We start from the raw sequence: 17,536 nt of genomic DNA on the forward strand, positions 1-17,536 counted from the left end.
AAGTGTTATTCAAATTTCATTGACATGAATGTCACCTCAACTTTGTTGTTTTTATATGCTGCAAGCAATGCGTGACTACCGGTGTACCTGCTTCATATATTCAGTTCTGAAAGAAATCTAAAATGTTTTATATCTATTTTTTTTATCAATCTGGTACTTACAATTGATCTTTGATACTTATGTCTCTGTTTTACTTCTATACTTTTGACGTTCAAACGTTTTGATTAAACATCGTTCCTTCTGTTAGTTTATATATTGATTTAGGTTTTTTTTCTTGGTAATTTGAAATTGCCTTCTTGAATGTCTTTAGGCTTCGGATAATGTTTATGGAAAAACCAGCATTTGATAATGCCAAAATGCTCAAAATCATATGCATAATATAACAGAAAAATACTTTTTTTGTAACATCAGTAACTGTAGGAAAACTGTAAATCTTATTCGATCTCATAGAACTTCAATTCCTGTAGAAAATGTCAAACCATTTCCAAGATAGTTTTGTGGTTCATTATACGGTGTTACGTTACAGATTGTCAATGAACTATGGATAAATGGATACATGATATACAAAATTTTATGTTACATAATGTAATGATAAACGCGTTTGCAATTAAATCATAAATTTCAAACATATATGTCCCTTTCTTTTCTTTTCGTTTTTCAATTTAGAGACATCAGTGGCCGGTTTAAGAACAAAGAAATCTTTAATTGAGATTTGTTCAAAGCTTCCCTTAACTCAATTACGATCAATCAGATCACTTGAAATTGAAGATTTGAGAAAAAAAAAAAACTCAGGATTTGAGGAAATTCTCAATCTGTGTAAAGAACTGAAGATAAGAATAAAAAGATACCACACAAAATTAAAGTACTTAGAATATGAACTACAAAATTTGGACATTAAACAGAATGCCCGGAAAGGTGCGCATATCATGCTCAACCACGCCATCATTTAAATTACAATCGAGTAAAATCAGGTAAGCGTTCAACGATTTTGGTTTTGTTTTTGTGTTTTTTTGAACAGAAATGTTTATAAGTATTTGATGGTGTATATGACTTACAGTTACAAAAAACTTGTATCCGTTTTTCACATGAAGACATTGCTTCTTTTGTTTCGCATAACTTAATGTAACATAGATTTTATACAAGTAAATAATGATACCTATAATATCCATCATTAAGTAATAAAAGGACTATTGCGTAATTATTGGTGGTTTTAATCCCCCGCAGAGAATCATATTGCACTCGCAAGCTCGTACCATGTAATTTCTGTTGGCAGAATTTTCACCAATATAAATGCAATAACCCTATTTCACTGCTTTTTTGTGACAAAGCACATGTTTGCATCCTTTCGATTTCCTTTAGTTATGCATTGCTCTTGTCTTATTTTGTGTGTAGGCTTTCTTATTCAAAACAAATAATATTCATGAAGAAACACATATTTCTGATGTGCTTTCTTTCTTTGCAGTCTCCAAAGACTGTTTATATTCACTCAATCTGTTTTCTCTACAACGTATCCTGGTTCCCGGGACTACGTTCCAGGTATTAGCTACTAGCAATACACAATACTACAACGCCTCTCAGACACCTAACATGATGTCTATAGAAATACGTTGAGAGTTAACAGTTATAATGAATGTCTCTGCTAATGCTGAACTTCCTGTGGTGATATGAGCAAGTTAAATTTTGTTCGTTAAGAGATTAACATCTGTACATATCTGAATTCCATGACGGGACTTTTAACCAATCTATTCATTGATTTATATCTATTCCGAAAAACTGACAACTATAGAAAGGAAACTATGAATAAAATGACTTGGGCAATATTGGTGGATTAAACCACGCTGCGAACACCGACTACGATTTTCTTCTCTGACAATGAACATTTTATTGATATGCTGGGCCTTGGGAATCAAGAATTCTAACATTATACGTATTGTAGTTGATTAATCGGGAAAGCGGAGGTATCAAATAATACTAGATAAATTATGTGGTGTTATAAATAAATGATGGAAGCATTCAGTACTGAAAGTTTGGTTAAGAAAATACAGGTAAGGTTTATTATTATCTAAATGTTACTTCGTACTTTTTTTATCATTGAAAAATTTTGTCATAAAAAAATTGTTTATGACATTATGTGATTGACTTCATTTTATGGAGATACTAGTTCTACAATCAGTCATATTATCTATTGGAAACGTATATCTAGTCGTCATTTTCTCTTAATGCATTACAACATAGTGTGTTTTTGAGTTACCTCTTAAACGGTGTTTTCACATTATTAAATATTTATTAAAACATAAAATTAATGTCTTTGTTTTGCTTTATTTATTATAAACGATGTATTTATTTGACGAAATTCGTTTCCCCAACCTGACATATCAATATCCATATAACAAAGAGGAGGGTTGAGGAAATTCGGAATATCAAACAAAGTGCAAGTTCTAATCGTGAAACAGAATACGATCTGGAGCGATCCACAGAGGTTGAGGTGCGATGGATTTTGATAAAAGAACTCCGTGCCTTACATCCACACGGAATAAATAAAAAAAATACATTAAGTTCTTCCATGCTTGTGCAGTCTTTTTACAGTGTTTTTTATGATTCCAATTGAATTCCTCAGAAAGTTCAAGATCATCTCAAATTTGGGTTTGGGTTTCACTTTCGACAATAACATTAATACGTCATATTCACTTGATTATGCAGTGAGTTGTATCCATACACACTCAATTTATGTCTAGCACTGAAGGTCATATGTTGACTGAAATTTTGCTCGTTCATATTCTTCTATAACATCTTTATCGGTATCGTTGTAAAATCCTTTAGACTCATATATATCATTAGCTAATGAATGGTGTCTTGACTTGAATGTGACTGTTTATCAAACATTTGGGAGAGTGTACGACTTTAATTGGAACAGTCTTCCACTTATAAGAACAATTTTATTAGCAATTAAAAATATCTGAAATATAAAATCTATTCCATTAAAAGGAAATTTAGAACTAAAGAAGCACTCCAGATAAGAATCATGCAAAATTTGATTCATGGTTGGAAAGCCATCATTTTATTTGATATTTTGTATAAAATGTTATAGTAAACAGAAATTGATACATGGCTTTTCTTATAACCCTTGTTCTTAGGAGATAAAAATTATATAGAATCTACTGTAGAATTCAAAATTAAGAGAGATAACTCTAAAATACAATAGAAACTGTTGGATTTTCAAAGTGGATTTTCTCCTACCATCAGACAGATGGGAATGGATAGTTATGCATTTCTTCATATGGACCTATAAAGCAACTAAATAACACATAAAATGTGTAGCCTTTTTTGAAGGGGTGTATCACATATTACAGAATTTGATTCTTAGAAAGACTATTACTTAATTGGCCATAGAATATAGATTAAGTAAGAACATAAACAATGACTTGGTAAACGTAGTTGTCACTGGACACAAAAATACAAATATATAATAATCTAACAGCTCCTAGCCTAGGCAGGGCAATTCAAGGTCACGACTTTTTATGAGCAACTCGGCGGATGTTTCTAAAAAAACAGAGGATGCTTACCTTACGGGTGCACCGGGTCCATGCTCCCAGTATTTAAAGAAGTCCACGTTGCTCATTTACTTGTGTTGCTTTGTACGTACTATTTTAGTTACTTTATGTTCTTTGTTGTGTATGTCTGTTTTTCATGTCTGGTCTTTGTCCCTTGATTACATTCTTTTGATCTATACTAGTATCGTGATTCCCTTGATTACTCTTACAATTATTGAAGGTATTTGCATTTTTTAAAAATTATTTTATCAAAATGATTATTATTATCCCTCAGAATACTTATTTGAAAGAAACAAAAAATGTCATCAAAATGAATTTAAGTTGTAGCGAGGAAACCATTTTTTAAAGGTTCTGGCTTAGGGGTCACTTCCTCTATATCCTCAGAAAATGATTGAAAAAAAGAACATAAAGTAACTAAAATAATACATTCACTGAAACAAAAGTAATGCGGACTCCACTAAAAACTGGGAGCATGGACTAGGTGCACCCGGTAAGCGTCCTCTGATTCCTCTGATTTTCTAGAAGGAAAGTTGACGATCGCCTTTTTTGTTCAGGTAGGTGTCTGAGAAATGTTGATTGACTGGTTCCCCAAATTTAGTTAATTCTTCTGTTATCTACGTAATCGTGGTTTTGATACATGATGTATATATATATATATATAAATTTTTATCGCTTTTGTTTTCACTTAGAAACTTCGACCAGTATGTTAATTGATGTTGTGTGAGTCTGCATTTTTGTCCTAACTATTTGTAAGCAAATTTCTACAAAATTGCTGTGGTAAGCTTTAATTTTACAACTCGTATATCGTCAGATCTAAATTGATTAAGGAGCACATTGAGGAGCATACGAGTAATTGACTTGTGCAATGGGTACATATTACTCACACAAACTTCTGACGAGTTGTCTTACATATTGTTCAGTTATTAAGATATTGTCAATGATTTTGGTAAGTTATATTTTACTATTACCAAATGCAGATTCTAAAAAATTTTACGTAATATAGGGATAAGCAGTTTTTCGAAATATGATGTTTGTCACATCACATGTGGGGCCTGCCGTTCCGTTTTCATCTATTGAGTAAGTCACGTTTGATTCATCCTGGTGGCAAGTCATGTGTGAATGTTTTCTGAAATTACCGATTTTTAAAAATGATACTTTGGCAGCTTAATTAGAAAATAGGTAACGTACATTCTGTATCTCAAAACAATGGAGGAAAGCAATTTATTGGCAGTTTTGAAAAAAAAAACATTGACTTCAATATTTACTGTCCATTTAGCAATAATAATTGACCTAAATAATTATCGATACAGAAAACATTTCACATTTGCTTAAGAGATAAAAAAAAAACTTTATAGAATAAACAATTTTGATTCTCGTCATTCTTATTTTTTTATATTTTTTATTATGCCGAGGGCATACATTTGAAATTATACTCCGCTCTAAAGATTACAAAATGATGTATGGTCACATTTATGTTATCATAAAACAGGAATTTCACAAGAATAACAGAAATCTTGGCAAATAAATGGAGTAATTTTCTTCCTATCATATACATTGACATTTGTGATAGATCGTTCGTTGCTGTAAGTCATTTTCTAAAAAGACGATTATATTTTTATGGAACACACTACGAATGAATCACATTTTCTTCCATTAATTACACATTGCAGTATTGACCAATATGAATGGAATTATGTTTGTTTTGTTAAACCCTTATTTACTCTAGCTGTAGAGAAAGTCACATGGTATTTTTTTATTGTGATGCTTACCTTTTAACATTGATCATAAATAAACCCTGCTGTCTATCTTTTAAGCTATTGAAAAAGCCAAACTGTTATTTCAGAACTATGAAAGTGTTTTATCTATAAACAAAATTACATGCAATTGTAAAATCTGCTCGTTTTCGTGTATGATACAACTGAAAGTTGGATGACATTTTTGATGTTATGCATTGTAACAAAATAAGTAAAAATGTTTCATATCTGATTTACAACATTGTATTAATTCAAATGTCAACCCTGCCGTGTTTTATTAATTATGTTACTTATACGGACGGAACGTTAGCGACGTCCTATATATGTAGAACATTGGACCAGAACTATGAATGGCTTAAAAATATTCTGACGGAAGTGGAGAAATTTGTCATGTCGACACGGAAGTAGATGATTGCGCAAGTGCGGAGGTGGTGTTTTATCTAAAACAAGCCAGTTTAGCTTTTTTTAAAAAAAAGCTTGCCGTCTTTGTAGCTTCTTACTGCGGCTAATAATAAAAGTAGTAATATTTAGTCTCAGCTTCTTATGTTCATGTTTAAAATATATCAGTGGAAACCTTGTTCTTTTGTTTCCAATGAAGATTTGGCATTTTGTTTAGGGATGTTGAAAATTACCTTAGTAATGTTTGTATACGATTATTTATATTATATTAATGTAAAGTTAGCTGTTTGAATTCTATTATGTGAAGGTAGTGTTGTATTATGGATAATGTGACGACCATAAACATTTAGCAGATAAAGACTTTTTTCTGCGGGAAAAGTTTTCGGGGGCTACAAATTATTAAGTCAGAAGGAATTCCGAGGTATCGGAAGATCCCGAAAAGCAAACACCTGGTGGTACTCTCTTTCTACGTTACCCTCCCCAGTCCAAAGAAACGTTATCAAATGAAAAAATACCTGACTAATTACCTGAAGACGGCAATAAGACATTGAGCTCCGTCTATCGTAGGCATAGCCTAAAATCATATTCTGATATGTCGTGCTTCAAAGCTGTTTAGACCACAATCGTGTTAAAAAATGATAAACATATGACCAACGTCATAGACTGTGTTTATTCCAATATATGAACTCATCCTATTAGAATCGAAATAAATCACGAAAACTCCATTTAGTTATTGTTTTACCAAAATACATATACAATTAATATTTTGGTATAAAAATATTGTTTTGAAAAGAAGGGTGTTGAACGATGCATTTGTATATCTTTTGTAGCATTTTGTGTATGTCCAGTTCTTTTTTTTTTTTTTTTTTTTTTTTTTTTTTTTTTTGTGGTGTTTACTTTGTTACCACTGTCCGTATATGATTTTACCAACAAGCAATAGCAAAGCAGCCTGCATCACCAGGCCACTGTTACCGGCTTCTTTTGTTGCTATCGCCTACATTATAAACGTCACCTTACGATAGGACATGACTTGAGTAATATGGCGGGTCTTTCTAGAGAGTCTTTTTTCTCATAAGATGGTAGAATTAATATTTTTAATTTGCGAACTTAAGCGATAATGTGAAAGTATTAATTTTGTCGAAAACAGTAGAGAAAAAACTTAAATCAAGTATAGGCTGAATGTTTTTTTCTCATGCATTCTGTAGAAAACTTGTGAGGGTAAATGGTGAGAAAACTCTTCGGGAAATTTAATCACCGCCCTGTGGTTAAAAAGTTGCATACATTTGTAATTACCAGCTTAGAGTAGGGGAAATTATGTTTATCTCTAAAAATGATTATTCATATTGATATGTACAAATAACCCGATTTGTATGTAGTGCCGGTATTTTTTACAACATAATAAAACAATGATCTTTGTGTTTGTTTGTTTTTTTTATGTAAAATCAAATTGTTTGCGGAATTTATTCATTACTAGAATTCAAATGCTTGATTCGGCACATTAGAAATCTCGTTCATTAATTTGTTCTGTCCATCTATTGCTGAAATGTTTACAGTATCGTCTTAATAGATTCATCCCATCAACTTTATCAGCAATCAAGGTGTATCAGAACTCTTTTAATTTGAATATCTGCGTTTGTAATTTTCTGCAGTTTGCATCTAAATTTGATTTTTAGATCTAAATGGGAAAACCTTTGCCTTTTAATGAAATTAATTTCTCGTAAATGGTGTAGATACTGCAAGTATTTCCATTTCGTAATTCAAACTTTCTGCATTATTCAATACATCACTTTTACTGAATTTACACCAACGTTCACGTATATGTCCGCACTCAGTCTGACTCTGACTTTTATGAGATCGTCCAGGGATCGCTGTGAAACACATCAAATTGTTGGGATTTGCTTTTGGGTAATATAAATCGTGTTATAATAGAGATACTTTGTTTTTTTTACAAAGTCTACAAACCTAGGAATTTCGACATTAAAAGCTTTTCTCTCAAATCAAAATTTACCAGAAAGTCGGAATGCAGTTATTTGTCCGAAATATTGTTTGTGAAATTGTGTTCTATAGAATTAAGTAGAAGTCGGTGAGATCCTATAAACAGCAATAGTTAGATAAGGCATCTGGCAAAAACCATATGTACCTCAGACAATATAAAACTAAATATGGAAGAAGTTCAATAAAGAGTAAGACTGGATTTTGGCTTCGCGCCAGGTACAGGAAACGTCTATCTTCATCTGTGGCAACATCCCTTCGGGTCATGCGTATGCAGTGTTCATATCACAACTCATACGTTATGCCAGAGCTTGCCGACACTACGCAGACTTTTTGTATTGTGCTAGAACTCTAACAAATAGGCTTCTGGAACAGGGTTATGTTGCTACAAGATTGAGGTCATCACTACAGAAGTTTTATGGTCGTCATCATGAACTCGTGGATCGTTATGGTGTATCCATCTGCACCATGAAAACTGACTGATTTATTCAACGGGTCATAGTTTTCCATTCCTTGCTTATCTACCCCAGACTTGACTTTTTATGAGCAACTCGGCGATTGTTTCTAGAAAAGCAGAGGGCGCTTACCCTTCTGATTGTTGTTTAATGTAAACAAAGATTAGAAATGAATCGACTATTCAACAGTATAAATAAACAAATTGTAAGATTTAAATCAATAACTGTACGTCTAACAACTAGAAACAGTACTTTAAAATTTCAGTTGTAGTCATCCTGGTTCTTAGAAATTATTGTATTGTTGTATGAAAATGGCAATGCAACTGTCTTTTAGATACATATTTTAGAAAAAGAACATGTCGCTGATCCGCCGTGTGTTTTCGTTTATACTCTAAACATGTCTGTGATTGCTTCCAATAACGTTATTTTGTTCTCTGTAAATTGGTTAATAGCGGAGAAATTCTAGTGACAGGAAGATTTAGTTCATATTTGTATTCATAAACAAAGGCGTATAGGATATCTGCAATTTGTAAACGCATCCGTTAGCAAGCAAAAAGACTTTTATGTTATGAGACCGAAAATTAAACAGTAAACAATTTAGTCTTCTGATGTATGACCATTTTTTTTTAATTTTCTGATTTCTTTTCAGATACAATGTATTTGAAATTCGTATACGAATGGAGTCTTGATAAGGTATTTCATTGCACGTAATGACTATTAAAACTTCTGGATACAGCGACCAACATTCACTATGCAATGTTCGAAGTTAATGCTGACCTGTGTAGCTTTTGGATTAGGTGCCGTTTCGTTGGCAAGCATTGCACTTGCTATTAGCACGGATTACTGGCTTTTGCTGTACGAGGAAGTGGCCTACGATAAAATGTCTGTGGATGAATCAGTTGGTGTCAATACAACAATAAAGCCTATATCCGTTAATTCAAGAATTGGACTTTGGAGATTTTGTGTTTTGAATGAAATTGTGTACGGTAAGTACATCTTTAGTTGCAGATATTTTATCATCCATTCAGTTAGGTTTTCATTCTTATTCTCAGGGATTTTTGTATTTTGGAAATAATTGTAGATTCATAATTTTATTTTACGACTATTACTCACTTGGTTAAATTAGCACAAATGTCACATTTTTAATAAAAGTTTTGCTATTCCTTTGACAAACAAATGTTTTTACAAGCTTCTTAAGAAGAAAATCAATTAATTACTGATTAAAGTCTGCTAGATAAGAAAAAAATGAAACTAATTTGGCAGACATTGATTGTCGGCTCGAAGGCACACAAATGTAATGACAAAAGATAAATTAATAAAGTTTTAGTACAAAAAACGAAACTATACTTACTATATCAAGATAAAACAAAAAAACAATAGTCATTACTCAAAGTCAAGATACATATATAGAAACAGGGGAACAGAAATATTACTCAGCATACCGACAGCGAAATATAACACCTAAAAAGCTACACGTTATTAAAAAAACGGGAATATTTACAATAAACGAAATCGTAAATATAACAGTTGTCGTAAGTTATGACGTCACAATGCTATTTTTTTATCATGATATAATTGGTTTCAACTCATACACTTTCAACTTTTTGATAAACCACACGTACTATGGTATCACAAATCATTATCCTCTTAAATCGTTGTAACGCCATGTCTCCTTTGGCATGATATTAATAAACTGCCCTTAAACAAACGCCTAATGAAAACAATTCCCTGTGGTATGACCAACTTACTTAGTTTTCATGACGGTTTCTGGCCAAACATAAACAAGAAATGTGCATTAATTGTTACAATATGTTGTAACCTCGAACTTACCGCAAATCGTTATGGTATGAGACATGCTTAGTACTTATCCGTTTTTCCTATGTGTTCCGATGTTAAAATCATATACACTCTATGCATAACATAGTTACTGTATGCATTTTAGCAATACAATTTTTGAAGGAGTATAGATACATTCTTAGAACTTGATGTGATTCACATAGAGATCATGACGGAAATTTTACTCGTGCTTTTAAAATTCATTTAACCAGTAATTAATAAGTTGCCATTCGTAGATGTTTTGTACAAATCTATGATCTTTAAAAATAATTAATTGCTACTAAGAAATGCATATTAGTGAAAGTATTATTTTGCAGTATGTTGGATGAATGGTGTAGAAACAAATCTACAGTAACGTTTTGATTTAGGACTTTGACTGCAGGAGCCAGTAACCGTCGTGTTGCTTCTTTCATGTCAGAAAATGATTGTGACATCCTTCATGTTTACTTACTACATTCATTTAAAGTTCCGAAGCCATGTGCATGCAATGTAATTATCAGAATAAAGCCGCTGAAGTGTGTATACTGAGGTTTGTTTCATTGACAACCCTCCATTTAATTTCTGTCTATTCTATAACATGAACAAATGGGGCAAATAACAAATTTTTGCAATTCATCCATCTAAAAAAGGAAAAATACAGCGAACAAATATCATTTTTTAAAACGTTAAAAAAATTAATACGATTATTTTCTTTATTTCAAAGTTGTTTTTTTTTAATAAGCAACATTCATTCAACAAAACTCACTGAAAGTATTTGAAGTCGTACTCAGTTATTTGTTGATAACTTTTTGGCGCAGGAAGGTGTCAGCCTAAGATTTAAGAAGTAATTCCATTTGAACTTATTCCTAATGATCTCTCTACCACGTGAATATTATTTTTGATTCAACATTTTTTTTTCCACATGAACGAAGTTATCCTTGCAATGATCCTACAGATACGCTTATGTTTAAAGAAAACTAATGGATGTTTTGCGATGCCCATTTATTTAACAAACTGTAACGATTTTTGAAACGAACTGATTCTTACTTAATAGTTATTCTGCATTTTTTGCATTCAACTTGCCCCGTGCAGGTCCGGGTGTTAAAAGAATAGGCCTACAGCAGCGCTAAGCTTGTCGTATAAGGCGACTAAATAGTGCTCAGAAACCTAGCCGGGGGCTAGGCGCTCTGCCCACAGAGCAACTGGGATGTGTGCCCCAGGTGGTGGAATGGGGTACCTCTGGCGTGTTAAATGCTGGGGTTGTCGGGCTATAATACGGAAAACCTGACCGCAAACCATTGTGGTGCACCGTGTTGGGAAAGATGCCACGTTCCTCGCACGTTAAAGAACACTGCTGGGGTATTCGATAGGAGTAGGAACCTTTGCGCTCCACCACAGGAGGCTAAATTGCCCGACCTTACCCATCCCCCTTTTTTCCAGTGGCAATCAAAATTTGTCGACCCTATTGCCCTTGTGCCCATCCTTTTTTTTTCATTTCATGTTCATTTTATCATCCATTTCATGTTCATTGTCTGAATATAGCTGAAATATTGCTGCTCGGACGTTAAACCATAACAAACAAACAAACATTGCATTCAACTTCAGTTTTTTAGGATTGAAATAATAAGGGGGTGAAATGCTAGAGTGACTTCTATAAATATTGCTCTGAGACAGTGTTATGAAATACAAGATGAAAAGGGGGGATATGTAAATTGATGGTGGTTAATACAATATGATACTTTGCATGTTTTAATGTTTAGTAGATTATTTATATGTTATGTACAGTAGAAATGGTCTGGTCAAGTATAAGTGCTGCAAATATTAAACTTTTTTATTCAAATTGTCCTTTTGTTTTGTTTGAGTAAATTGGGATCTAAATTACAGATTTTAGTGGAAATACTAAAAGTTTTGATCCTGAATGTATTGAATCCTGATTAATTATAGTAGTATTGATAATTTTAACAATGAAGGGATGCATGTAACTACTTAACTTACTATTTTGAATTATTCCTTTAGAGAAACAGCGTCCCTGAGACAAAGTTAATTCACTTTTTAGTGGAATTTGCTTTGTATCTAAACTTTTCATCCGTACAGCACATATCTTTAATGTTATTTTAACTTTCTGATAAGCCAAAAGCACAAATCACGGCATCGAAGGCCATTGTTTACGGTAAAGAATTCCTTGCCGTAAATTGGTTTATTGACGTAAAATGTTGACGTCACGTGCGCTTAGCGGGACATATTAAATGGAATGCGCGTTTGATACTCTTCAGTCGTGATTCGACTCCTGAGAAAATGTAGTATTCTCAAATTTCAAGAGGTCCTCAGGACACTATGTGAAAGAGTAATCAAGGGAGCCAAGGTTATAGCGGTAATCAAAAGAATGTAACCCAGGGACAAAGACCAGACATGGAAAACAGACACACACAACAAAGAACACAAAGTAACTAAAATCATACATACAAAGCAACAAAAGTAAATGAGCAACTCGGACTCCACCAAAAACTTGGAGCATGGACCGGGTGCACCGGTAGGGTAAGCGTCCTCTGCTTTTCTATAAACACCCGCCGAGTTGCTCATAAAACGTCAAGTTCGGGGTAGACAAACGAGGGAAAGAAAACTATGACCCGTTGAACAAATCAGTTCTCATGATGCTGATGGATACACCATAACGATCCACGAGTTCATGATAACGACCATGAAACTTCTGGAGTGATGACTTCAATCTTGTAGCAACATAACCTTGTTCCAGAAGCCTATTTGTTAGAGTTCTAGCGCGATACAAAAAGTCTGCGTAGTTTCGGCAAGCTCTGGCATAACGTATTCCTTTTTTAAGTTATTCTATGCGTACAAAACTGTCTTTAATATTCTATAGTGACTGCCACTAAAAAGCTTTATGTATACTGAAGTTCGACTCATTGATTAATCGTAACTTACAATAGTTGTACAAAGAAACGAGACTAATTACCACTTATACCAGTTTTACAATATCCCATATTGCGAGTTAAATATTAATGTACAATGAACTAGAGCGCTTGACCAGAGCCACTTCCCCGAGTTTCATATATTGTATACAGATGTAAACATTGTTAATTCATTTGGGACTTGTTCAATTATCAACAGTATAATAATAAATAGTTAATTTTTATTGGGCTTTAGTCGTTACTTATCAAACACAGGTCGTGATTTTCGTGAGTCTGTTGTCAATCTGTCTTTTGGTGTCCTTTAGTATCGATCTTTCGATTAAAGTTAAAGTTGCTTCAGTAGTAACGGGAGAAAGCGTTACAATACAAAAGATACTTATTTATCATAAGGATAAAATTAGTGTTGGAACTAAAAGAAAGATGGTCGGAAAAAAAACTTATTATTATCATATGAATTGCCGGAAACCCACGGATGACGTCGCTCCATACCTCCTTCCATCATGGGAGGGTGGTACGAAGCATTGTTAACCACGGGTTTCTGACGATGTGTCATATTGTACTACACATTCAATATTGAATAATTCTGTATATATTTTCCTTTATTGCATGTATCTGTCTCGATTTTAGGCCATCCGTTCTGTGTGACACTTGATTACTCGAGTAGCCTGGGGAAACAGCAAAGCAGCGATGATCAAGTCACAGCCATAGCTATAGCAGGTAAACTGTCATTAAACGAGAACGGAAACAATCTGTTTAAAACTACAAGATGTTTAGGTAGTAGATGGTACATGCCAAATCTTGTTTTCTTGTTTGTTCATCCATTTGATGTCATGTAATCTAAAAACAAAATGGATGTTGTTTTGTTACAAACCGAAATAATGAGATTGAAATAAATTATATAGCACTGCAAAACTATATCTGTTTATAACTTTTAAATTAATATTATTTGTTAGGGAACTTTGAATGTATATTCTGAGTCACACAGTTTTGATAAAGACAAATCCCCTTTTTTCCCGTCATCAAGTGGTTTTAACATATCATTGGTACTAAATATTTGGTTTATAAAATTCACCATGTGTAACCCATATTATAGGACCTGCCTGGTTTCTACATGGACAGTCTCTTAATAAAACATAAGTTTTGTCATTTGTTGAGCACATAACGACCAGTGAGGTTGAGCTGTAGTAAACATATAATTTGAAGATCACTTACAATTTTTTTTCTTCGAATGTTGTTGTCTAATGCAAATATGAGACAAGCGAAGAAGACGTAACTTTTCCATTTAACAACAACCAAGTAGCCAAATTATGTAACAACAAAATATCGAAGGTTGAGGCTTCAAAACAAAGAACTGACTAAATGGATAGATCCATAATGTCACGAGAATAGGTCTTAATCTATCATTTACAGAGCGTTGAGTTCAGTATTAAAAAATATAACAATAAAACCTGTCTGTGTAAAATACCGATAAAATGGCACATTATATTTGCATGATACTAGAGTTAAGGAAAGCAATAAAAAATATATATTGCATTGTAAGGCAGCTTTTCTAGATCCCGGATGTAAAACAATAAAATGCCGATCGGTCTTCAGACTCAAAATATTTTGTGGGGAAAATTAAAATAAAACAAGATTTATAAACCATATACCCTACAACATTAAAAAAGACAATACCATTACCAAAAAAAAAAGATCCTGATTTACGATTGGTGTGTATCAAAACAGTGGTTAATAATATTTTGTTAAGGTCTTTGTCCTCCCCCTATCAAGATGGCATGATAAATGTTAAGAGCAGTACAAATAAGTGTGAAGTGTTTATTGATTCGATTTTGAAACCATTTCTCAAGATTAAATAGTTTGTTTAATAGAGTGGAAATTTAATTATCTCAATTAAAAAAAAACAGTTTGTCATTCACTTTGTTGTACGTCATTTGAAATATCTTCTAACAATCTTTTTTCCAATAAAACAAATCTTCATCTTAAGTAAATACACTTCCTTGGTGGTTGTCACTATTTTTGACATTTGTTTTAAACAATATGACAACTAGTCGAAAAGATATTAATTTCAAAGATATTTTTTTAAACTTTGAAGATCTTAAAATAATGTTCTATACATGTACAACATAGGAAATAATTCTTATAAGGCTGCTATTGACATCAAATTCTAATTGAAATGGCGTCTAGAATAACTAGAAAATTCTAGATAAGGACTGAAATGCTTTAGCGATTATGGGATGCTAAATATACACAATGATGTGTTATCTATCGTTTGTGTTGACTCATGTTAACGTATGTCAAGTATTTAACCTAAAATATCAAGTTAAATGTTGATTGTTTGTAATAAACTTTAGAATGTGAAGCTCTTATACAGTTTAGAAAAACAAAAAAGTAAGAGAGGAACGTTTTACAACAACCAAAAACAATACCACAGTAAACAAATATCGAAAACTTAAAAGTTTCCGCTATAGTAGAACAGATGATTCGGACCATATGTATACCTACTTCAGAATGTTTGTACTAATATAGTATAAGGTGTTATTTAACAGATAGCAGTGTTTTATCGAATGTTCCCAGTGTAATAAGTTTCGATAATTTACACTATGAAATAATTTCGGTAATTTCACTCCTGGACTTACTCCCGACAAAATGTCACATTTTTAATATAAATCCGCAAATCAAAGAATTTAAAATTCATGCTGAAAATATCGATAAATTGTAAAGAAAATCTGTAGAATAATAGGATAATCATTTGGTTACCGTGAACTACTAAAATATGATCATTTGTGCCAAGAATGCTTGAGGATTTAACTCGTGCACGGAACAAGTTCCGCACACTCGTTAAATCTAAGCGTTCTTCAACACTCGTGATAATATTTTGGTTATTCACTCTATCCAAGTAATAATACTATTAATATTTCATTGTTTACTTTACATTGGTGACAATGAGACTTTTGAAATTATAACGTTATGAAGAACGTGATGATTTCGACTTGACAATATACCAATAATCTAACCTAGTTACATTTCACGGTTGATTTGATACTGTTGTGCGTTTGATTTGTTCACTTTCCTTCGTAGTAAAACGAGTACACATTTTACGTTACTGTTGTGCGTTTAATTGTTTCACTGTCCTTCGTAGTAAAACGAGTATACATTTTACGTTACTGTTGTGTGTTTGATTTGTTCACTTTCCTTCGTAGTAAAACGAGTATTCATTTTACGTTACTGTTGTGTGTTTGATTTGTTCACTTTTCTTAGTGGTAAAACGAGTATACATTTTACGTTACTGTTGTGTGTTTGATTTGTTCACTGTCCGTAGTAAAACGAGTATTCATTTTACGTTACTGTTGTGTGTTTGATTTGTTCACTTTCCTTCGTAGTAAAATGAGTATATATTTCAAGGTTGATTCGTCAGTATTGTATTTTTTTCATTGTATTTCCTATTATAGCGAGTATACTATCAAATTACATCATTAAGCATCTAAAGAAAGGATATTTTAATATCCAGCGATACAGATATCAGTGGTAATTTCAACGATAGAAGACTACCTTATTTAAAAGTTGTTATATGCATAGTTTCAGATTTCTTTTAATGTTTTTCCTAATTGTTAAAAGGATTTATACTTATTTGCGCCAATAAAAGTCTGACATTTCGATTTTTCAAAACTATCAGATATGCAGTAGTAAAATAATCGCTAAAAGATATTTTTGTTCTGTGTGTTCAAAACAAGATATCATATAACTTACATTTAACACTTTGTATTTATATTGATGATTACAGTAAATCGTTATTCTCAGAAACTGTAATCTTAAATTCGAAGAAGTAATATAAACAATATATAATATAACGGTGACCTATATACAATACACAGAATGTATAACCTTTTACAGCTTTTCTTACTCAACTAAGTTGAACTCCATCTGTCATAGGTATTTTTTCTCCTCACCATACTTGTACTGCCTTTCAGAAATCAGCATTGTGGGCGCTTGCATGGAGTATAGAATGCTCTCCCTTCTGGACATTTGAGATTACTATAGGTTTTAGTTTGGTTAGTGCTGTTCTGTTTTCAATGTGTAGTATTTTATTTCTTGTACGATTTAATTTCAAATGATGTCTGCTACGTGTTTTTGGTGTTATTTTGTAGAATTATTTCCCTAGATTGTACCCTCGGTATTGCTATTTCTTTTTGTTACTGTTAAAAACCATAAAACTCATATCAATAGGTTTTTTGAGACCTTTTTTCAGTTCTTCTGTAACTACCGGTAAATGATCTAAAACAATCCTTTTCGTTGGTGTTTAACAATTTAAAGTCATTTGTAGTTACTTAATGTGTTTTAACTTAGTTCAACTAAAGCGAAAATCATATCCTTCAACATCCATTTCTCTTACATTACTTCAATTTTTTTTCTGCATCAAAACTTTGTGACCATAATTTACAACTCTATTTAACTTAATAACTACCCTTACTTGAATCTACAAGTATCAACTTACTCATCATTGGCGTGTTAAAACTTCTGTTACAACAAAAAATATATAAATGATTATCTGGCTAATGTCTTTCATAAATCAAAGTTTTTATATTCCTAGATAGCGGTTGGTAGCCATGGTTCAAATTTTTTCAAGACGAAATTAATAATACTTTAGT

At 32.5% G+C, this 17,536-nt stretch overlaps 1 protein-coding gene across 5 annotated transcripts in view; it reads left to right on the forward strand.

Annotated features, from left to right (window-relative positions):
* The window catches only part of LOC148619448 (voltage-dependent calcium channel gamma-5 subunit-like), a 71,622-nt gene that overhangs the window by 43,194 nt on the left and 10,892 nt on the right, over positions 1-17,536 (forward strand). For 4 of the 5 annotated variants that reach the window (XM_088579336.1, XM_088579337.1, XM_088579334.1 and 1 more), the window contains 2 exons: positions 8,801-9,137; positions 13,518-13,607. In XM_088579336.1, the coding sequence (XP_088435462.1) occupies positions 8,903-9,137; positions 13,518-13,607 (325 nt within the window). In that variant the 5' untranslated portion in view covers positions 8,801-8,902. Of the gene's footprint in view, positions 1-1,410; positions 2,046-8,800; positions 9,138-13,517; positions 13,608-17,536 lie in introns of those variants that run through there. The other variant, XM_088579335.1, reaches the window with a different exon arrangement.

This window comes from Perna viridis, chromosome 4 (genome assembly GCF_037379345.1).
Source record: "Perna viridis isolate PV_CMFRI_1.1 ecotype Kerala chromosome 4, ASM3737934v1, whole genome shotgun sequence".
Classification (NCBI taxonomy): Eukaryota; Metazoa; Mollusca; class Bivalvia; order Mytilida; family Mytilidae; genus Perna; species Perna viridis.